At 52.2% G+C, this 22980-nt stretch overlaps 1 protein-coding gene across 3 annotated transcripts in view; it reads left to right on the forward strand.

Moving 5' to 3' along the window:
• The first annotated feature begins 3605 nt into the window (after window positions 1-3605).
• Window positions 3606-22980, forward strand: part of ATG16L2 (autophagy related 16 like 2) — a 63108-nt gene continuing 43733 nt past the window's right edge. For all 3 annotated transcript variants that reach the window (XM_073333838.2, XM_073333807.2, XM_073333817.2), the window contains exon 1: window positions 3606-3775. In XM_073333838.2, coding sequence (XP_073189939.1) covers window positions 3661-3775 — 115 coding nt within the window. In that variant the 5' untranslated portion in view covers window positions 3606-3660. The remainder of the gene's footprint in view (window positions 3776-22980) is intronic.

The following is a 22980-nucleotide window of genomic DNA, read 5'->3' on the forward strand; positions in this document are numbered from 1 at the left end:
TTCAAGGACATGCAAAAGGCTTTGTCTACAGAGCCAGTTTTCATAAGCCCCGAATTCAGCAAACCCTTTGTGGTGTGCACTGATGCTTCTAATGTTGGGTTAGGCACAGGGCTAATGCAGGCTGGGGTGGAGGACAAGAGCCCCCCCGTTGACTTCTTAAGTAAAAAGTTGACCCCCACCAAACAGAACTATGCTGTCATCGAGAGAGAATGTTATGCCATAGTTTAGGCTATTAAACAATTTACACCTTATCTGCATAATGGAAATGTTACCTGCACAAAATTCTCTGTTACTCACACACTCTAGGGGCACCCACCTTTACCCAGTTCCTAGGTCTCGAGGCGTAACCCTGTTAATTTAAGTACCCACCCTTACCCAGTTCCTAGGGCTCAGGGTGTACTCTTTGCGGAGTTGCAGGACCTTTTATCAATGAAAGAGCCCTACACAGTAATATCCTTATCCTCTATTTATTAATAATTATCAAGCAGAATACACATGCTAAGCATACAGTGCTGTGCTAACCAATCCTGATCATGCAGACGGACTTTCCCTTTTGGCCAGGCAAGGTCAGTCTCATCTGGATTGTGGTCGCTTCACATTGTGGTCGTGCAGAGGATTCTTGGCAGTTCTGATCTTAGGCTGTGTCTTAGAGGCGAGTTCTTCTTCTTCTTCCAGGTCTTTCCCTTTTCTTATTCTTCTTTCCTTCTGCTGGTCTCCTTCTTGGACCCCAGTTCATATAGTGAAACTTAAGTCCTGCTTAGCTCTACTTTAACCAATCATTTTACTGAAATTTTACTAAACAATTCTCTAACCTATTCTAACATATTGTAATATGGTTGCACCAAGCCACACGGACCAATTTGAGGCATTACACTGCAGGCTAGCTCTGCAGGAGTATGACATGGTAATAGCTCATAGCAAGGGAAAAGAAAACGTAGTGGCAGGTGCCTTATCAAGAATAGGGAACCCTGAGGCATATTCAAGAGTCCCTTCACCATTTTTGCACTGGGAATGTGACGCTGGCAGACCAGGTGCCAGCTCATGCCAAGGACCCCATGCCTCAGATGAACACTGGCAAATGCCGAGCTGGAATCAGGCTGGCTCGCCTGTTGTGGCAGTGTTGTTAAAATAGGTATTTGAACGACAATGGTTCGTGCTTAGAAGTTATTGAATGCTTGTGAGTCGCAGCCTTCATTAATCTCACCTATAACAGCTCTATCCCCTATTGGAAGGTAATAGTTGAGCAGTTGTATGGTAAGCCTCTGTGACTGTGTAAATCGCCAAACAGGAGAGAGACATTGACTGGTGCAAAGTGCTGATCTGCAACCGAAAGTGTTACGTCCTGCCTCATGGGTCCAGCGACACCAGACAGACTATTGTAGGATGATAAGGAGGACGGAAGACATTTGTTGTTTTGCCCTCCACACCACGTGAAGATGGGTCAAGCAAGGGGATTCCTCCCATCAGCTGAGCTTGCAGCTCAGAGCACAATGCTAAGAGTATCTCTGTGCTGCTTGGAATTGGGGGCAGGTTTACCAGGCATAAGCAAGAGGTCCTCAGTGCTTAGCCTGGGTTAGCCCTAAACAGAGCTTGCTTATTATAGGCACTTCTATTACCTTTTGAAACTTAAGATTGCAACTCATTTGTGTCTCTGCTTACCTGCTTTAACCTTGCCAATAACTCTCGTTCCTTTTCCTATTTAATAAATCTGTATATAGTTTCTTACAGGATTGGCTAAAAGCATTGTCTTCGGTGTAAAGATCTTAGGTTGAGCAGACCGGGGTGACTGACCCTTTGAGACTGGGAGTAACCTGAATGTTGCTGTGATCGTTGGTGTAAGGGACCATCTATCGCAAAGGCAGGCTCGCCTGCATGGCGAGACAGATCAGAGTACCCACAGGGACTGTCTGTGACTCCACAGTTAGGCCACTTTAGTGCCTGAGGAGTTTACACTTGATACTTGGTTGGTGAAATCTACGTATAGAACTCACTGCCAGTTTGGGGTTTGTGCCCTGGTTCTTAACTGCCTGCCCTGAGGTTGGGTCCCACGCTACACTTGCTCCATTTGAGAGCCACTGGGGAGAGCTGGATCCCTAGAAGGACATTCACTGAAGATGGGCTCCAATCGCAGAACTGGGAGCGGCTGGGTCTAGCACTGAGCCCTTCCAGGCTGGCTGTTCAGATCGGTGGCTTTGGTTCCTGTCCACAGTTCTCCGACATGTCTACATGGGGGTTACAAACTAACGTGGTCCAGATCAACGGAGAGAAAATAATTCTCTGGTGGTTGGCGCTCACGGCACAGTCTGGGACCCACCTGTGAAGGGCCCTACAGAAAGCCATTAGGCTGTGGTTGCTGGAGTGGGGCCACGGCCCGGGGGCGCGCAGCACAGAGAAGAACGGGGCTTCTGTCCCTGCTGCCCAGGCAGCCTGGCCACAGCATGTGCCCTTGCCAGCCCCGGGGGCATGATCTGGGATGTGCAAAGCTCCGGCCAGGCTGGGCTCCCCGAGGGAACAGGGCCAGTGCGGGCGGTGCCTGCCCCAGAGATGGGCCTGGGGCTCAGAGAGCCACACGGCCCCTGCGATGGTCTCCTGCCCTTTAGGGTCAAGCAGGGTCAGTGTGTGTGTGGGGGGTCTACCCAGCCCAGCGTCCTGCACTCAGCTCCCCTTCTCCTGCTGGGGCCAGGCCAGACTGCAGCCCCTCCGCTGCGGGGTGGGCCGGGCTCTGTGCATGGGGCAGCCGGGCTCCTCCAGCCCCTCTGGTGTGGGGCGGGCCGGGCTCCATGCACAGGGCAGGCCGGGCCCCTCTAGCCCCTCTGGTGTGGGGCGGGCCAGGCTCCGTGCACAGGGCGGGACGGGCCCCTCTAGCCCCTCTGGTGTGGGGCGGGCCAGGCTCCGTGCACAGGGCGGGACGGGCCCCTCTAGCCCCTCTGGTGTGGGGCGGGCCGGGCCCCTCTAGCCTCTCTGGTGTGGGGCGGGCCGGGCCGGGCTCCGTGCACGGGGCAGACCGGGCCCCTCTAGCCCCTCTGGTGTGGGGCGGGCCAGGCCGGGCTCCGTGCACGGGGCAGGCCGGGCCCCTCTGGTGTGGGGCAGACCGGGCCCCTCTAGCCCCTCTGGTGTGGGGCGGGCCGGGCCGGGCTCCGTGCACGGGGCAGGCCGGGCCCCTCTGGTGTGGGGCGGGCCGGGCCCCTCTAGCCTCTCTGGTGTGGGGCAGGCCGGGCTCCGTGCATGGGGCAGGCCGGGCCCCTCTGGTGTGGGGCAGACCGGGCCCCTCTAGCCTCTCTGGTGTGGGGCGGGCCGGGCCCCTCTAGCCTCTCTGGTGTGGGGCGGGCCGGGCTCCGTGCACGGGGCAGGCCGGGCCCCTCTGGTGTGGGGCGGGCCGGGCCCCTCTAGCCTCTCTGGTGTGGGGCGGGCCAGGATCCGTGCACGGGGCAGGCCGGGCCCCTCTAGCCCCTCTGGTGTGGGGTGGGCCGGGCTCCGTGCATGGGGCAGGCCAGGCTCCCCCAGTCCCTCTGGTGTGGGGCGGGCCGGGCTCCGTGCATGGGGCGGGGCCGAGCAGGGCCCCCTCCCTGGGGCTGGGCCCGCCGGGGGCTTCCCCCGCTGGTGACGTCAGGAGGGTTCCCTCCCCGCGCGGACGCAGCCCGGCCGCCCAGGGCCGCAGCCATGGCCGAGGCGGCGGGGAGCGGCGGCGGCAGGTCCTGGAAGCGTCACATCGTCCGGCAGCTGCAGCTGCGGGACCGGGCGCAGGGCGGCCGCTTCCTGGACGTGGTGCAGGCCTGTGAGCGAGCGGGGCCGGGGCGGCCGCCTGCGCCGTGCTGGGCGGGGGCAGGGGGAGCTGGCGCCCTGGGGGGGGGTTGATTTGGGGAGGGGGTGTTCGGTTTAGGGGGACAGAGGGAGGGGGTGTTTGGTTTGGGAAGGGAGGGGGACAGGGGTACCTGGAGCCCTAGGGCAGCAGGTGTTTGAGGGGGGGGCAGGGTTGGGGGGGCGGGGTTGATTTGGGAAGGCAGGGGGCAAGGGGTAGCTGGAGCCCTGGGGGGAGGGGGTGTTTGGTTTGGGAAGGGAGGGGGACAGGGGTACCTGGAGCCCTCGGGCAGCAGGTGTTTGATTTGGGAGGGGTAGCTGCAGCTGGGGTGGGGGGGTTGATTTGGGAAGGCAGGGGGCAAGGGGTAGCTGGTGCCCTGAGGGGAGGGGGTGTTTGGTTTAGGGGGACAGAGGGAGGGGGTGTTTGGTTTGGGAAGGGAGGGGGACAGGGGTAGCTGGAGCCCTCGGGCAGCAGGTGTTTGATTTGGGAGGGGTAGCTGCAGCTGGGGCGGGGGGGTTGATTTGGGAAGGCAGGGGGCAAGGGGTAGCTGGAGTCCTGCGGGGGATGGTGTTGGTGCAGCTCAGGGGGCTGCCTGCTTCGGGGTAGGAGCAGACTTTGGGTGGGGGAGATTGGGAGGGGTCAGACGGGTAGGTGTGACCCTGGGGTGGGTGGATTTTAGGCAGTGATGGAGGGGAAAGGGGTAGGTGCAGGCCTGGGGGGGGAGTGTACTTGATTTGCGGGAGGGGCAGGACTCGCTGCGGCTCGGGTTAGTGGGTGCGTTTGAAGGAGGAGCAGCCCCTCGTGTGTGGTGATGGCTGAAGCGCCAGGGGAAAGGGATAAGGCCACCTTCAGTTTTTGTTACCCAACAAACTGTTGTGTAGCCGGGTCCTGGCCCTTCCCCCTTCTCTCAGCCTCTCACTGGATGAGTCATTTGTTTTGTAGCTGCCTTTGAAATATAAATATCCCTTTTCTGGCCGGGAGGTGTGGTTTGCTCAGAGTTTTGTGCCTAACTCTGCCCTTCTGTTTTGACTTGTAAACGTGAGCTCCGACGCCGTCCTTGTCCTCCCCCCACCCTGTCGCTTGTGCGTTCTGTGCCCTGGCGTGTCTCTCCGTGCCGCAATGTGCGGGTCAAATGCCCATTCTGGAGGCAGCCGGAATTGCTGACTCTCCCACACCCTCCCCCTGGCGAAATAAACGAGATGTCGCCTAGCCGAAAGAAAGGTTTCTGTGGTGTGGAAGAAGGAAAGTGAGGGGTTGGTTAGATCCGTGTTCTGCTGACCTCGCTCTGAACTGCGACCCTGGCCATCAGAAAGAAGGCTTGTTCCGGGCCTAGAAGGAGCAGAATGCTTTAGCGTGATAAAGGCAGGTGAAAGTAAAAGCAAAAGGATGAAATTAGCCGAGGGGAGAGCTCTAGGTTGCGTATCAGAGAAGTCTTCCTGGTTGTTATCAACTGTTCATCTTGTGCAAGCAACAAACATCTTGAAAGGGAGATTAAATCATGTTTCAGGGCTCAATCCAATATCCAATTATTAGAGGCGGGAATGAGACCTAATGGAGGGACAGGTGCTACGCCTTCCTCTGAAGCAGCCAGCGCTGGCCGCAGTCAGTGACAGGATATGGGACCAGAGGGATCTCAGGACGGATTTGACCAAGCAGCCCTTACGCTCCCCGGTCAGGATCGGTGTCCTATTGTGCTAGGTGCTCTACAAATGCACAAGCGCAATCCCTGCCCTGAAGAGCTGATATCCCAGGCTTTGATCTGGTAAGAAGCTCTGTTCAGATGTGCCTCTGAATACATTTTCAGGATCAGGGTCTAACTGAAGTCAGGTTGCAAGGAGTGGGTCTAATAAACAGTACGGGGGTGGCTCAAGGTGACTGATAAAATCCCAGGATCACATAGTTAGGGAACAGCTGTATGAATTGGATTCTTGCATTTGCCCAGTTCCAATTGTTTAAACCTCAGATTATTTTCGATATATCTATTTCTATTCAAAATAACAGTCATTTCCCAGATCCCTCCATGTCTCCTGGTCAAGCCCACCCCAAAATTCAGTGACTGCCAGAAACCATCTCCCATTGATCGCTGTGGGATAGTCTCCTTGGGGACTTGGTGGAAGCCCCACCCTTGTGACCTTTTGTGGGTTGTATGGTCTAGTTTTAAAAGTCCTGGAGGGAATAATCCTGCCATGGCCTCAGGGAGATAGATTGGAGGAGCTCAGTGCCTCAGTTTCCCCATCTGTACAATGGTACTGACCTCCTTAGGAAAGAGTGTTGAGATCTGCTGATGAAAAGTGCTGTATAGGAGTTGAGTATATTAGGGCTTTTCCTTTGCTCAGGTCCATGACTATATCTGCTTTACACTTTTCAGATGGGCATCCAATATTTCTCACATCCTCACCCCTGCTAAGTGGCTGCTTTGCGTCAAAGGTTACTGTAATCTTTTTGCATTGCTAATAAGTCTTTACATTTGTACCTTTCCTCTCCAAGTGCTTTCCAGGCCCTTCAGTTGCATTTCTGATCCTGGATCTGGTTTCACCCTAATTTTGTGTCGCGCCCCAGAACCAAAGCAAAAGAGCATGTGAAGTATGTGTCAAGAAAACCACGTGCCCTAGTATCCTCTGCAAGGATGGCTAGACTGTGAGTCTTGGAAGAAGGCTCTTGGGAGAGCACAGCTCTTTCCTTGACGTGTGTGTTTTGAGATTGGCAGGGAATGTCTGGGTGTGCTTTCACTTTCTGCTCCTCAGAAGGGGAGGCTGAGTCAGTCTGATGCAGACTGGTCTGCTCTATACAAACACTTCGTTGCTGACAACAGATGTAGGCACCGGTGAAGCACTGAACCGCTGCTGAAACCTGCTGCGGTCTGCACTTGTATCTAAATCAGGTTCAACACTGCTTCGGCTCGCTTCCGTATGCCCGTTTTCAACAACAGGTCATTCTTGTTGTGTAGACAAGGTTTCGTTGTTATTCCTGTTTTTTGCTTTGCCCTCTGACTCTGCGCCCTGGGGGTTAGGTAAGAGAGAGGCGTCTGGGGTACAAAAAAAGAAAAGGTGAAGTGAGCTCTAGCTCATGAAAGCTTATGCTCAAATAAATTTGATAGTCTCTAAGGTGCCACAAGTCCTCCTTTTCTTTTTGCGGATACAGACTAACACGGCTGCTACTCTGAAACCTGTCTGGGGTACAGTAAGTCAGGTATCCTTCACTTTGGGGATGGTGAAGGGCTAAAACACAGAAAAGAGCAGGGAAAACCCACTCCTAAAAACAAACACAGGCAGAATCATAATGGGGGGAAAGCCCTAGTTTATTCCCCTTTAAACTCTTCTCATCTCATCCAGTCTGGATGCCCTATGTTAGTTCACTCTGTCTCCGTTTCCGACTCTAGCTGGAGGAGAGAAGGAAGAAGATCAGCTGCGGATCTGCCAGCCAGGGAATTGGAGGGCAAAGCCTCTAGGCCTGGTGGTGCAGTTCCAGGAGGCCGATTTCCAGAGAGGAAGGATGGTGCAATGGTTAGGGCACTAGCCTGTGACCCGGGAGCCTTGGGTTAAGTTCCCTGCTCTGCCAGAAACGTCCTATATAATCTCGGGCAGGTCGCTTAGGCCCAGGTCCATGAAGGTGTTCAGGCTCCTAATGACCATTGATTTTAAGTACTTTTGGGGAAATGGGCCTTAGTCCCTTTGCGCCTCACTTTCCCATGTGTAAAGCAGGACTAAAACCACTTAGCCCACGGGGAGGTAGCGAGGGTAAATACATCACAGGTTGTGAGCGGCTCAGATACAACAGTAATGGGGTACAGATACGATGGATATATCCCACTGCAGTAAGATAGGGTTACAGTATAGGCCAGGACTCCTGGGTTCTCTTTCCAGCTCTTCCAGTGACTTTGCGATGTGACTCTGGACAGTCTCTTAAGCTTTTTGAGTGTCAGTTTCCACCTCTGTGAAATGACCGTACTTTTACGGGTGCAAGCGTGTGCTGCTTTGAGTCTGACAGTCACACGGGTGTTGTAAAACGGAACTAGTTCGTGTCTGGACAGCCGGGGGAAAATGAGACACCGACTTGAAGTGTCTTCCCCGAGGCCGGGTTATGATTAGAACTTGGGAGTTTCGAACGCCCAGTTCTCTTCGTTCATCTAGACGGGTCACTGCTGCTGGCAGGTCTTTTGAGATCCCCCCAATAAAAGGCTCTGTAGAATTGCAACGGGTGAAGTAACATAATCCCCTTGCCGTCTGTCCCACCTTAAGCTACGGTCCGGCGGAGTTAAAAATGCAAGGAGGGGGGATTTAAAATTCACTGCTCTCAAATGCTGTCCCACGTTCAGGAAGAGGGCCGCCACCTGTCTCCTGCTCTTGCAGGTCTTTCTCAGATCCTGCAGGCCAGTCTCCTGCTTCCAGTCACAAAGTGATCCCTGGCTAGTTGGCTGAGGAGACACTTCTTATAGGGCCGCACAGTTGGGGGCGTTATAGGGGGATTGTGCTTTTCTTGGGGGCATCCGGCATTAGCTGCTAACAGAGATGACCCGAACCATTACTCTGTATCTGGTGCAGCAACTCCTGTGTGTCAAAGGGAAAAAAAGGTCTCTCCAAGTCATGTAAATACGTTTCCGTGCACCGAGGTTTATTCTGCTTCAACCAATAGTTATTCTCTCTTCTGTGAGGGTGATTTTTTTCTCTTTCATTTTCAGTAGCGCTTCTCTGTCAGAGTTGGGGAGCGTGAATTTTGACCCCTCCCCATCAAATTATGCAATATTGCTTTGCTGTATGGCCTCTGGAAAGTGACTCAGAACCCACCAGGAAGTGCCCTTTTTTACAGGCTGGTTTTCATGGTCACAGCTGAGCCCGGCTGACAGCTGTAATGCGCAGCTTGTCTTTCCACCGGTGGTGTTTACCATTCCTCTCCGATGTAGATCCACAGCTTCCAGTCTGCATTATAGAATCATAGAAGATTAGGATGGGAAGAGACCTCAGGAGGTCATCTAGTCCAACTCCCTCCTCAAAGCAGGACCAATCCCCAACTAAATCATCCCAGCCAGGGCTTTGTCAAGCCAGGCCTTAAAAACCTCTAAGGATGGAGATTCCACCACCTCCCTAGGGAACCCATTCCAGCGCTTCAACACCCTCCTAGTGAAATAGTGTTTCCTAATATCCAACCTAGATCTCCCCCACTGCAACCTGGGACCAGTGCATTACTGAGTGCACCGTGCCAGGGAGTGTCTTGGAAAGGACTCAAACGTCAGCTAGTTCCCACTGGCTCACCTCTTGGAAGGTCCAAGTTGCCGTAATGAACGCTGGTGCTCTATGCTCTGCCCTTGCTCCCTCTTTGCTCCTGGGTCCAGCTCAAGCTGTTGACTATGCTCTATTACAGGCCCTCAAACTGTGGGGTGCGCTCCCCTGGGGGGCACAGAGGAACATTAGAAGACTGGAAAAGGGCAAATATAGTGCCCATCTATAAGAAGGGAAATAAGGACAACCCAGGAAATTACAGAACAGTCAGCTTAGCTTCTGTACCTGGAAAGATACTGGAGCAAATAATTAAGCAATCAATTTGCAAACGCCTAGCAGATAATAAGGTGATAAGTAACAGTCAGTGTGGATTTGTCAAGAACAAATCATGTTAACCAACCTGATAGCTTTCTTTGACAGGGTAACAAGGCTTATGGATATGGGGGAAGCGGTAGACGTGGTCTGTTTTGACTTTAGTAAGGCTTTTGATACTGTCTTGCCTGACCTTCTCATAAACAAACTAGGAAAATGCTACCTAGATGGAGCTACTATAAGGTGGGTGCATAACTGGTTGGAAAATCGTTCCCAGGGAGTAGCTATTAGTGGTTCACAGTCATGCTGGAAGGGTATAACGAGTGGGGTCCCGCAGAGATCGGTTCTGGGTCTGGTTCTGTTCAATTTCTTCATCAATGATTTAGATAATGGCATAGAGAGTGCACTTGTCAAGTTTGTGGACGATACCAAGCTGGGAGGGGTTGCAAGTGCTTTGGAGGATAGGATTAAAATTAAAAATGATCTGGACAAACTGAAGAAATGGTCTGAAGTAAATAGGATGAAATTCAATAAGGACAAATGCAAAGTACTCCCCTTAGGAAGGAACAATCAGTTGCACACATACAAAATGGGAAATGACTGCCTAGGAAGGAGTCCTGTGGAAAGGGATCTAGAGGTCATAGTGGATCACAAGCTAAATATGAGTCAACAGTGTAACACTGTTGCAAAAAAAGCAAACGTCATTCTGGGATGTATTAGCAGGAGTATGGTAAGCAAGACACGAAAAGTAATTCTTTCTCTCTGTTCTGCGCTGATTAGGCCTCAACTGGAGTATTGTGTCCAGTTCTGGGCGCCACATTTCAGAAAAGATGTGGACAAATTGGAGAAAGTCCAGAGAAGAGCAACAAAAATGATTAAAGGTCTAGAAAACAGGACCTATGAGAGAAGATTGAAAAACTTGTGTTTGTTTAGTCTGGAGACGAGAAGCCTGAGAGGAGACATGATAACGGTTTTCAAGTACATAAAAGGTTGTTACAAGGAGGAAGGAGAAAAATTGTTCTCGTTAACTGCTGAGGCTAGGACAAGAAGCAATGGGCTTAAATTGCAGCAAGGGAGGTTTAGGTTGGACATTAGGAAAAACTTCCTAACTGTCAGAGTGGTTAAGCACTGGAATAAATTACCTAGGGCAGTTGTGGAATCTCCATCACTGGGGATTTTTAAGAGCAGGTTGGACAAACACCTGTCAGGGATGGTCTAGATAATACTTAGTCCTGCCTTGAGTGCAGGGGACTGGACGAGATGACCTCTCAAGATCCCTTCCAGTTCTATGATTCCAGGGTGTGTGGCGGGACCCGGACCAGCCCCCCACGGGAGGCAGGGAGAGAGCGCCACCTAGCCCTGCCCCCGACCATGGCCCTGCACCTAGTCCCGTCCCCAGCCTCAGCTCCACACCCAGCCGAGGGCCCAGCTACTGGTCCTCACCACGGCCCAGCTGCAGCTCCGCTCCCAGCCCTGTTCCCGCCTCCAGCCTCAGCCGCTGGCCATGGCTCCGTTCCCGGGCCCAGACCTGCCCACAGCCTCGGCCCCCTGCCCTTGGCCTCCCTGCTCCCGACTCCGGCTCCTGGCGGGAGGCGGAGGGGAGGGGAAGGGTAGGGGCACACCATGGACAGGGGTAAGGGAGGGCATGACCCTGAAAAGTTTGGGGACCGCTGCTCTATTAGGTCTAGGACCCAGTTACCTGAGATATGAAGCCTCTCTGATTGGTCATGGGAGTTAGAATCTGCTGACTCTTCAGTGGAAATTTTTCAGCTGGTTCTGGTTGGCAAATAGAACTTGGAACAGAGCAACAAGGATCTTGAGCTGCTGGTGGCTTCTGGCCTCCAGCAAAAATCCACAGAAGCCCGTGGAAACCAATGGAGACCAGCTGGAGGATTCTAACTAGGTTTACTCAAACTGGCTCTTTGGGGGGAAAAGCAGGGAGGTGTTGAAACTCTTGGTTCTCGTTGGAGGGCCCATGTCCATCCTGGTCAAGATTGATGAGGCTGCCGCCACTGTATAAGACTTATTTGTGCCATCGACCTTCTCCCTCCCCCTTAGGGGTGGGGAGGCTGGTTAGGGACCAGAGCTGGTTTCTGCTGGTTTGTGGCTGTTGGTGGCGGAAGGTGTCCAGTGGTGGAACCTCAGTAAAAGCTTCTAAAATTAAGTTTTGCCCATGCTTCAGAGAGAATTGTCTCATGGCCAAAGCCTGGCCTGAAGAAGTGCAGGGTGAACGTGGGATGGGTGTTGCGGAGATGTATCGCAGAGGGTATGCTGGGGGGCATAGATGGATATTGCACTTAGGTCTGTAAGCTCTGAGCTTTATGATCATCTCGGGAAGGGAAGGGAGTGCTACACCATGGACTGGCTGCCAAGAGACCTTCATTGCCAACCCTTCTGAGCCTCAGTCATATAGCTGATCATTCATTCACTCCCCCGGAGGGTAGATGCCATGGAGGATCATGGCTGTGAAGGGAGAGGCGTCCCTCATGTAGAGCTTGACCATTAGGTTCAGGACTTTGGTTACTCTGTATTTGGCACCAGGGTTACCACTGTGGGAATCGTGTGTCCAGCTCTGGTGCCCACACGTCAAGGAGCATGTTGATAAATTGGAGAAGGTTCAGAGAAGAGTCACGAGAATGATCACTTGATTGGAAAACCTGCCTGATAGTGATAGACTCAAGAAGCTCAATCTATATATCGCAACAAAAAGCAGGTGAAGCGGTCTGTAAGTATCACAGATCACAGTCTGTAAGTATCTACATGGGGGACAGGAATTTGAGAGTAGAGGGCTCTTCAGTCTAGCAGATGAAGGTCTAACAAGATCCCGTGGCTGGAAGTGGAAGGTAGGAAAAATTCAGACTGGAAATAAGGTTGAAGTTTTTAACAGTGAGATAATCAACCGTGGGAACAATTTACCAGGGATCATGGTGGATTCACTGGCCATTTTAAAATCAAGACTGGATGTATTTCTAAGAGATCTGCTCTGGTTCAAACACAGATTAAGGCCTGTGTTATGCAGGAGATCAGAGCAGATGACCCCTGCAATCCCATCGGGCTTTATAATCTCTGATGGTGTTCAGTGGGGAGCTGATGCAGTGACTGTGGTGATGCATGCCCTTCTCCTGGTGTGACTCAGAAGAGCAAAGCGTTTGCGTTAAAGCCATACACCGTGTTTAACCCACAGATATCTAGTCATGTTTCCCTGATCAGTGTAGACAGGAAAACCGTATCCCCTTTGTAACCATGTTAAACACAGCACATCGCTTGTTTTTATACCACTTGTTCCTAGCACAGTTTAAGGGCTTGGAGAGGGGGCCTTAGACTAACCCCTTTTATTTTTACAGCCCCACGCCCTTGGAGAAGACCTAAAAACACAGTCAATTCTTCATGGCAGCTCCTGACTTCACTAATGTGTGATTTCGATCAATGGAGAGCACTTTTATGCAATTGACGGGTTTGGGTGAAGTGCGTGGTATTTAGTGCTGTTGCAAAACACCCTGGACACCTAGAAGATCTGTTTAGTTCAGCCCAAATCCCCTGAGCTACTCCCACTCCCCTGTCACTGCCATTATCGTCTGTATTTACTGTAGGTCTAGGTTCGGAGCCACGGTCGCGGATCAGGACCCTGCTGTACCAGGCGCTGTACAAACACAGAACAAAAAGACCGTCCCCGCCCCAAAGAGTTTGCAGTTGTGGTGTCGGATAGGAGACGACCGATGGATGCAGACCGATGAGAGAGTGCCAGATAACATGTCGGTGCTGGTCAGCGTGACGGGCAGGGGTTTGATCAGGCCAGCAGCGTGGCAAAGGGGAGTTTTGAGAAGGGATCGGAAGGCGGCTTTGGAGTGGCTGGTCAGAGAGCCTGCTTGTAACTGCAGCTGGGTGTGCCCCTACCTGTATGTATGCTGGTGAAAGTGCAGGCTGGAGGGCTTTGTAGCTTGTCACAGCAGTACAGTGTGAGAGGGAGCCCAGGCTGGTGGGTCGGGGGGGCATCCATCACACATCCGTGCTGGGATTGCGTCAATCATGCTGAACTCAAATCATGCTGAACTCTGCAGTGGAACACAACAGTTGTACGTTATGTCCCCCAAGGTAATTCCTCTCTCCCCTGGGTGTTCACACCCGGCAGATCCTGGTCTGTGGCTATCAGGCTACACTCATGTTGGCTGCTATTACCAAATTCCTAGAGACTAAATTGGAGGCATGTTTCATTTATCAGCTGTGTCTTGCGCGGGGAAGGGGTGGGTGTGCAGTGTGGTGTCTCCTCCCAAAGAGAGCTGGTTCCTTTGACGTGTCCATCACTGCTCCAATGCTTTGGTAAACGTATCAAGTTCTTTATGGGGTGGTGGATCAAATACAAACCTTCCCTGTGCACATCTTTTCCCATTGGCATGTTGTGAATTCCAGCTGAGTGACACATGTCAGACGCCACCCCTGGCCCACCTGCCGGCAGTCTCAGCAAAGGTGCCAATGGCTGAATGGACCATGGGACTTGTACTAACCTCTGAGCCAGAGAGGTGATGCCACCAGGTCAGGGTGAGGTGCACTATGCCCATCCACTGGCTCTGCCGTCTCAGTCCCATGAACCAAGCTATAGCTCAGTGGTTTGAGCATTGGCCTGCTAAACCCAGGGTTGTGAGTTCAATCCTTGAGGGGGCCATTTAGGGATCTGGGGCAAAAATTGGGGATTGGTCCTGCTTTGAGCAGGGGGTTGGACTAGATGACCTCCTGAGGTCCCTTCCAACCCTGATATTCTATGATTCTATGATTCAAGGCCCTTCCCGGCCTGTCCCCACGCAGCATCTCTCAGATGCTACTGAGTCATCGACTTCTGCCTCCTATCAGCCCACGATGCCAGCTGGCCTCCATCACTTGTTACATTTCGAAACGAGCACCTTCGTGCTTTCTCCCCTACTGCCCCACACTCCGGGGTGCTACCTGGAAGTGGGGTACCACTGAGCCCCCCCGACCCACCAGCCTGGGCTCCCTCTCACACTGTACTGCTGTGACAAGCTACAAAGCCCTCCAGCCTGCACTTTCACCAGCATACATACAGGAAGGGGCACACCCAGCTGCAGTTACAAGCAGGCTCTCTGACCAGCCCCTGCATGGGGAGGCTACTCCCAGCTCCGCAGGCACACACCCTCTCTGGAGTATAAACCCCAGATTATACCGTCTTATGCTGCACAGGGAACTGTACAGCTTAAACTCACAAAATTTGCCCCCTCCCTCAATGTGGAGAGGAATATGCAACAGCCTTTCCCCCCCGAGTTATGATTCCCACACACTTCACTCCAACTCACTGGTTTAGATAAAGCAAAAACAAGTTTATTAACTACAAAAGATAGATTTTAAGTGATTAGAATGGATAGCAAACAGATCAAATCAGATTACCTAGCAAATAAACAAAAAAAGCAAACTAAGCTTAATATACTAAATAGATTGGGTATGAAGAGCAGATTCTCACCCGAAGAGATGATACAAGCAGGCTGCAGATTCTTAAGGGGCAAGCTGCACTTGCTTTGCAGCTTGGAATCCCCAGGTGTTCCATAAAATCCCCTTAGGCTGGGTCCAGCACTTCCCCCAGTTCAGTCTTTGTTCCTCAGGTGTTTCCAGGAGTCGTCTTGTGTGAGGAGCAAAGAACCGCAGATGATGTCACTTCCTGCCTTATATAGCTTTTGCATATGGCAGGAACCCTTTGTTCCCCAAGCTTGGTTCCGAGACCAGCCTGTGGAAAAACACTGACATCCCAAGATGGAGTCTAGAGACGTGGGCTGATCACATGTCCTTGTAGAATCATAGCAACCATTAGGCTGTCTGCAGCATTCTCAGGAAGGCTCCCCAGGTGGGAGATAAGCTTCTCCTAAGGCCTATTGTCTTTTCCTAATGGCTCATTGCCTTGAATAGGCCCTTCCCAAGCAACTCTCTAGACTGAAAGCATCTTGTCTAGTGGGTGTTACGCGAGTGTAACTACATTTGAAATGCAGATACATAGTTAATATTCAGAACTTCAGATACAAAAATGATACATGCCTACAAATAGGATAATCGTATTCAGCAAATTATAACTTTTCCAATGACACCATGTAATCTCCTTTAGGATGAAAGGCACCAAAGAAATGGGAAAGTTGTACTGTTCTCATTTTGGCTTCCTTGGAGTTTAGCTGAAATTTCTGTTTGTGTTTACCCTGTAGTGCAAAATAATTGAATTCCACCTGACGATGCTGTCACATTTGCATCTTAACAGGATGATGCCCAAAATAAACCAAGGGCTCTTAACCACTGCCTCCATCTGACAGACCTGTGATGGTCAGGAAGATCCGACCTATTTTGGGATAGTTGGTGACTCTGGGTCTCGATGTTTGTAGAAAACTCTGGGGCCAATTTCCCTTCATCCCAGCGATGCCCATGAGCTCCAAGCACCTCACCCCTCGTGTATTTAGACTCTCTTGCTGCAGGGCTCTTGGCTCCGTGGCGGTAACTTGAGGCAGAGGAGAAGCCAACGTCTGCTCCGCAGTCCTTCCTTGTGAGGGTGGTGGATCTCAATGTCACTGTTGGCAGGTGCAAGGTCACCACCTTGGTTCTCTCCTTGTGTGGTCCTCTCCATCATCTGTCCCAGGCCTGAGGGTACCTGTGCTGGTCAGTGCCTCTCTCCAGCCTTGGTGACAAGTTATGTCATTCCTCAGACCAGTGTCGGGCTAGGCCCGGTTCCCCAGGGTGCCACTCCCTTATCTCTGCACTAGTGAGCGCGTGGTGCCCCTGATCTCATGATGGGCCAGTGCTAAGCCAGGTCAAAGGGTCAGGGTTTTTCCGGGACAGCTCTCTTGGATTTAGTTAAGTTAAGGAAGTTAAGCAAGTTAAGGAAGTATGGGCTGGATGAATGCACTATAAGGTGGGTAGAAAGCTGGCTAGATTGTCGGGCTCAACGGGTAGTGATCAATGGCTCCATGTCTAGTTGGCAGCCGGTATCAAGTGGAGTGCCCCAAGGACCGGTCCTGGGGCCGGTTTTGTTCAATATCTTCATAAATGATCTGGAGGATGGTGTGGATTGCACTCTCAGCAAATTTGCGGATGATACTAAACTGGGAGGAGTGGTAGATACGCTGGAGGGGAGGGATAGGATACAGAAGGACCTAGACAAATTGGAGGATTGGGCCAAAAGAAATCTGATGAGGTTCAATAAGGATAAGTGCAGGGTCCTGCACTTAGGACGGAAGAACCCAATGCACAGCTACAGACTAGGGACCGAATGGCTAGGCAGCAGTTCTGCGGAAAAGGACCTAGGGGTGACAGTGGACGAGAAGCTGGATATGAGTCAGCAGTGTGCCCTTGTTGCCAAGAAGGCCAATGGCATTTTGGGATGTATAAGTAGGGGCATAGCGAGCAGATCGAGGGACGTGATCGTTCCCCTCTATTCGACATTGGTGAGGCCTCATCTGGAGTACTGTGTCCAGTTTTGGGCCCCACACTACAAGAAGGATGTGGATAAATTGGAGAGAGTCCAGCGAAGGGCAACAAAAATGATTAGGGGTCTGGAACACATGACTTATGAGGAGAGGCTGAGGGAGCTGGGATTGTTTAGCCTGCAGAAGAGAAGAATGAGGGGGGATTTGATCGCTGCTTTCAACTACCTGAAAGGGGGTTCCAAAGAGGATGGCTCTAGACTGTTCTCAATGGTAGCAGATGACAGAACGAGGAGTAATGGTCTGAAGTTGCAGTGGGGGAGGTTTAGATTGGATATTAGGAAAAACTTTTTCACTAAGAGGGTGGTGAAACACTGGAATGCGTTACCTAGGGAGGTGGTAGAATCTCCTTCCTTAGAGGTTTTTAAGGTCAGGCTTGACAAAGCCCTGGCTGGGATGATTTAACTGGGAATTGGTCCTGCTTCGAGCAGGGGGTTGGACTAGATGACCTTCTGGGGTCCCTTCCAACCCTGATATTCTATGATTCTATGATTTACTGCGCAGATCTAAACAGCCAAGGTCTTTTCATTGCTGTGTGGGCACGAGATCCCACCACACTTCTGATCTGGACAGGGGGGCTTATTCCTTCCCCAGAAGTGGCTGCATGGTGTGACGCTGCACTGTTGCTTTGAGGGGGGGGGTCAGCGGGTGAGAATGGTGACGTCCGTGCCGTGTGGAGCCACTGCCGCCAGACGTCAGTCCCCAAAGAAATCATTCCAAAGCTCTGAGCACGAGGGCCTTCATGGGGTGAACCGAGCGTGGCTGCATTGGGAGATTCCATGTCTTGGGAGCTGGCTGGCTTAGCCGCAGTGTCTTTTGTTTAGAATTTGCTGCCTCGTTATATTTTGCGAACGAGAAACAAAGCCCAACATTCCATGGCTTTTGTGCAATCCGGCACTGCAATGATTCAGCCCTTTCAATCCCTCCGCTCATTTCCTGTTCTGACACCAAGCCCCCACCCCCTCCAGGGAAAGCTTTCAACACACCTCCCATGCACCCGCAGGCCTGGTTGCCCCCCGCAATTCTGTTAGGCCCCTGCCTTGTCACCCAGGTCTTTTCTGCAGAGCATTGAAATTTGTCTCTAGAAGCAGCATTCAGCCAGGGACTGGCTAGTGGCCGCAGGTCCGGGGATCCGATGTGTCCCCAGTGCCTTAAGAACGGTGAAGGCTTTTGGCAAGGGGTCCCGGGGCTGGATGTGACATGGAAAGAGGGATGGGTTATAGCAGCAGAATTCGGAGGACGTGAGCCTGTATCACGGTGACAGTGTCCCGACAGGCCCAAAGGAGTCCAGGCTTTGGTGGTAGCTTGTTCCTTAAAGATCTTGCCAGTTTGAGCACCGGTGTGAGTACGGTGGGATGTCTGTCTTTCTGTTGAGCGACTCCTTGATCCTTGTTAGAATCCTTAGGCCTGGTCTACACTCAGTGTGCCCAGGTTTAACTCAGATCAGCCTTTAAATGGATTTAGTTAAACCCTCCTCGTGGACACCTGAAGGTGCATTACACCCGGCTTATATCAAGTTAGCTTAATTCAGTGAGCCGGAGCCTTAGACATTCCCATGGAAGAGTCTCTTTGTGCCACGTGATAGCATCTCAGGGCAGGTGTATCCTGCGGGAGAACTGGAACCTAGGGCTCCTGGAGGGCAACCTGCCAGAGATGCTCATCGTCTCCTGGCCTGTCATTTTTGAGAGGGGCTGTGCTCCCCGCTCAGTGCTCAGCACCTCTGAAAATCAGGCCGTTGGCCTTACCTTCCTCTTGCTCCCCAGCCGCTTGGCACGGACGCTGCGTCTGGCGCCGTGCTTTGGAGCCGTTTCTAAACAGAGCGGAGGTCCGCCAGGCTGGAGGAGCGGCGCCCTGTGATTTTTCTTGGGGTAAAGTAGCTCATGCCGCGGACGTGTTAGAGAGGACAGGGCAGGGTTCTGCAGAGGTGTCCGACAAAACCAAAAGCTCAGGGATGTTATGGGGCCACTGCTTAGTGTTGAAGACACAAAGGACTTCCAGCTGGTAATGGAAGACTATAGGGAGGCAGAGCTGCTCAACGTCTGCTTTGCTTCAGTCTTCCCACAAAAAAATAACGTGACCGGCTGACCAGTGAGGTTACCACAGAGAGCAAAGGGGAAGGGATGCAGAACAGTATTTGTAAAGAACACGTCCGAGATCTTCTGACTAATTTGGATGAGATCAGGTCAGCAGGGTCTGATGCTATTCACCCTCGGGTGCTGACAGAATTAGCTGAAGAAACCTCGGAGCCACTGGCAATAATATTTGCAAACTTCTGGTTGAGAGGCGAGGTCCCGGAAGACCAGAGAAGGGCTAAGGTAGGGCCCATCTTTAAAAAGGGGAATAAAGGAGGAACCGGGAAACTATAGACTAGTCAGCTTGGCTTTGATACCTGGGAAACTACTAGAGTAGTGTATAAAGCATTCAGTGTGTGAACCCCTGGCGGATGACGGGGTGATCACTAGCAGCCAGCATGGATTTACCCAGAACAAATCCTGCCAAACCAGCTTGATTTCCTTCTTTGGGTTGCTGGGTAGGGGGAATGCGATGGACGTAGTATACCTGGACTTTAGCAAGGCTTTTGACACAGTCCCACATGACATGCTGATAGGTAAACTAGAGAAATGTGGGCTCAGGAGAACGACCATTAAGTGGATGCATAACTGGCTAAACAACCGCAAACCAAGAGTAACTATTAATGGAAGGATGTCGGATTGGAGGGAGGTGTCAAGTGGGGTTCCACTGGGGTCTGTTCTGGACTCGGTGGAAAGAGCCCAGATACTGTGGGGATGGGCCTGGCGCAAGATCATAGACAGCTTGGGCCACACTGGGTGTAGACATAAGCCACGCTTTGGGCCAACCGTGTTATCAGCTGATCGCAAGCTCAGTGAAAAGCCATAGCACAGGGAGGGCCACACGCAGCACACAATAGCGTCCCTGTAATGCCGGGAGTCTTGCTCGCAAGCACAGCCGAGATCTGAGCAGGGCTGGATTGTCAGGTAATATTTTATGCTCTATGAACACCCCCCTCTCCCCCCCACGAACACATCCTAGTGGAGCCCAAAGTACCACATGAGTTTAATGTGTACTGCACCACTGAAATGCAGCCACTTCTGGGGTGGAGCGTGGTAGCCAGCATGCTGGACAGCAATGATGGGTGGGGGAAACTTGCTTAAGAAGTCCAGAGTAAACCTTCCTTCTGTGAAATGTGCCCTGGGGTCTGTGGCATCCACAACAGGCGGACCGGACATGGGCTTTTGAGATCTCTGCAATATCCCCCTCCTCCCGCCCCGGGAAGCGGCAGGGGATTCATATTAGAACCTGCCTCAGCAGGAAGAAGCGTTGGCCGGGCCCGGCTGGATTTGACGTTACGGTTGAAACCCGAGGGTCAGACCTATAAACTGCCGCTGCAGCTGGGCGTGTGGGGCAGCAACGGAGGGTGTGAGTGAGTGCATGCCGGGCTGATGCATTTGCACCAGTGATCTGCTTGGAGTGGGTGAAACACCTGTGCGCTTTGCAGAGCTGCCCAGAGCAGAGCCAGCCACATTTGAAAGCAGCCAGCTCGCTCCCGGCTGCTCCGCCTCCCGGTGGAGTCGAGGAGCTGGGGCAGGCTATGGGGCAGGGCACCCAGGGTTTTCTTCCTAAGGCTCCAGCCCCACGCCGGGCACAGACTGAGAGACACGTGTCAGGTGTCAGCAGAAAGGGGGCTTCTTTGGCATCAGTCCTGGGCCGGGTGCTGTGCTGCTGGGGGTACTACCCACCTCTGCTCATCGACGCCCCCTGGGCTCATGCCACAAGAGCAGGGGAGCCTGGCTAGTTACCTTCTGCTACCTCGGATTCCCCTGGCAGCGGCATTTGGCACTGGGATTTTTCTTCTCTTCCTATCCTAAACTCTAGCTGTGCTTTTATCAGACCGCTGCCACATTCCACGCCAGAGGTGGCTGCCTGCCAGTAATGAGGGAAATGATTCCCATGCTAATGCATGCAGGGCTTGCTTATTTCACAGGGGAGCTGAAGATTAATTAGCTAATGCTTGTGAAAGGGCTTGGAAGGTGGATAAAGCTAAGTGTCATTTCGAGGGTGCGGTATTTTCAAACAGAGTGGTCCCTCCTTTCATTGGAGGATGCAGGGGCTGATGTGTGACTATCTCTGCACCCACCAGGAGATCCCCCTGCCAGGCTTCCTCTCCCAGCACCCACAACTGGCTCGCGCACCTTCGACTGATCACAAGGGAGGTGGCTCATTCTGTGCTGAAGCTCTCAATAGCCTAGACCCAAATGTCACAAAAAAGGCACACAAAACCCCCCCAGGCTGTGCGTCGTCTAATACATTATGGCACTTTGCTATCAAAGGCCACGTTCTCGGCTCCACCCAGCCTCCACTGAGGACAGCTGAGATGGGAGCTCTCTGATCCTGGGGCCTGGTCTGTGTCCAGGGGCTGCTCTAAAGTACACTGCCCCCTAAGGCCATCTACCAGCTGGGGATCACTGGAGTACAGCATGCTGCTGTCAGGCCTGTCTGCCTGCCCCAGCTTGGCCTCTCTGCTTGCAGCTTCTGTGGAGGCTGGCGTGTAGGATCCAGCGATGCCACTTCTGGTCTCCCCTAGAGCTGCTGTCCAGCCTCTTTGCACCACTAGACCAGAGCAGAGGGGGCTGGGCTGCAGGCCAGAATCGGCATGGCTCTTAAGCTTTCGGGACCCAACTCTTCGCAGAGGCTAAGGAATGAATCCTCCACCCCCTTTGAGGCAGGAAACTGTGTCTCTATTTTTACAGAAGGGGGCCAGAGAGCTGAAGGCCCAGCTCCATAAAGTGACTTGTGACTTAAGAGCTCAGTGGTTTACGAACTCACTCAAGAGGTGGGAGACCTGCTGGTTCAAGTTCTCCCTCTGGCTGATCGTGAGAAGGGATGTGAGCTGGAATAATAGGCAGCAGGTTTAAAACAAATGAAGTATTTCTCCACACAACACACAGTCAACCTGTGGAACTGCTTGCCAGAGGATGTTGTGAAGGCCAAGACCATAAATGGGTTCAAAAAAGAACTAGATAAATTCATGGAGGATAGGTCCATCAGTGGGTATTAACCAGGATGGGTAGGAATGGTTTGCTAGAAGCTGGGAATGAGCGAGAGGGGAAGGATCACTTGATGATTCCCTGTTCTGTTCATTCCCTCTGGGGCACCTGGCAGTGGCCATGGTCAGAAGACAGGATGCTGGGCTAGATGGACCTTTGGTCTGACTGAGTAGGGTCATTCTTATGTTCTTATGGATCTACCATTCCTCAGGTGACTACCCTCACTACTAGGCTGTAGAGTCATTCTCATTCCTTTCTGCCTAAATTAATGTTTAATCATTACAGTGGAACAACTGTGTACATCCCATAGTCCACTGGTCGGGACGCTCACTGGAGGAGGTAGATTCCTGTTAGAATCCTTTCTCCAGTGGGATCAGGTTTGCCATCCTTTCCAGTCCAGGGAACGGCTAATCTGGCATTTCTGACAATGTGGCCTAGTGGATAGAGCACTGGACCGGGACTCAGGAGACCTGGGTCTTTTCATGGCTCTTCTGCTGAGTGACCATGGGCAAGTCACTGCCCCTCTCTTGCCTCGGTTTCCCTATCTGTAAAATAAGGGTAATGCTACTTGTGCCCTTTGAGACCTATGGCTGAATGGAGCTAAGTCCTCTCATTTGTGTGTGTGCATGTGTAATGTCGCTTCAGGACAATGCCTGAGCGATCAAATAGCTTGTAACATCAGACCCACCAAGTCTTACTGACCTGGCTTTAATTTTAAGGCAGCATTTAAAGTACTGGACTCCTTGGTATGTTTTGCTGTTTTGGTGACGTTTAAAATCTTGCCCACCGTTTCCTGCAAACTCCCTTGATCGGATTGTCACGTCTTTCGCCCCGAGGGCTTGTTGGACAAACTGTTTTCTCAAAGCCTGGTAGATTTCATTCTTTTTCCCTCTGATCAGATTCCCCAGCAAGAAGCTTACAAAGAATTGCCTGAGGGCACTGGCAATTTCACCAGCCTGACTCCGGGCTTCACCACTGGTGGTGTGCTCTATGAAGCCAGCCCTTTGATTGTCCTGCCAAGAGGTCCTCAAAGCTCTCCTGGGACATGTTCACACCTTCCTCACCATTGTGCCTCCAGCCCTGGGGCAGCTCCCCTGCCCTGGAGCTAGCTAGAGCCAATGTGT

The sequence above is a fragment of the Lepidochelys kempii genome, chromosome 1, assembly GCF_965140285.1.
Source record: "Lepidochelys kempii isolate rLepKem1 chromosome 1, rLepKem1.hap1, whole genome shotgun sequence".
Classification (NCBI taxonomy): domain Eukaryota; kingdom Metazoa; phylum Chordata; order Testudines; family Cheloniidae; genus Lepidochelys; species Lepidochelys kempii.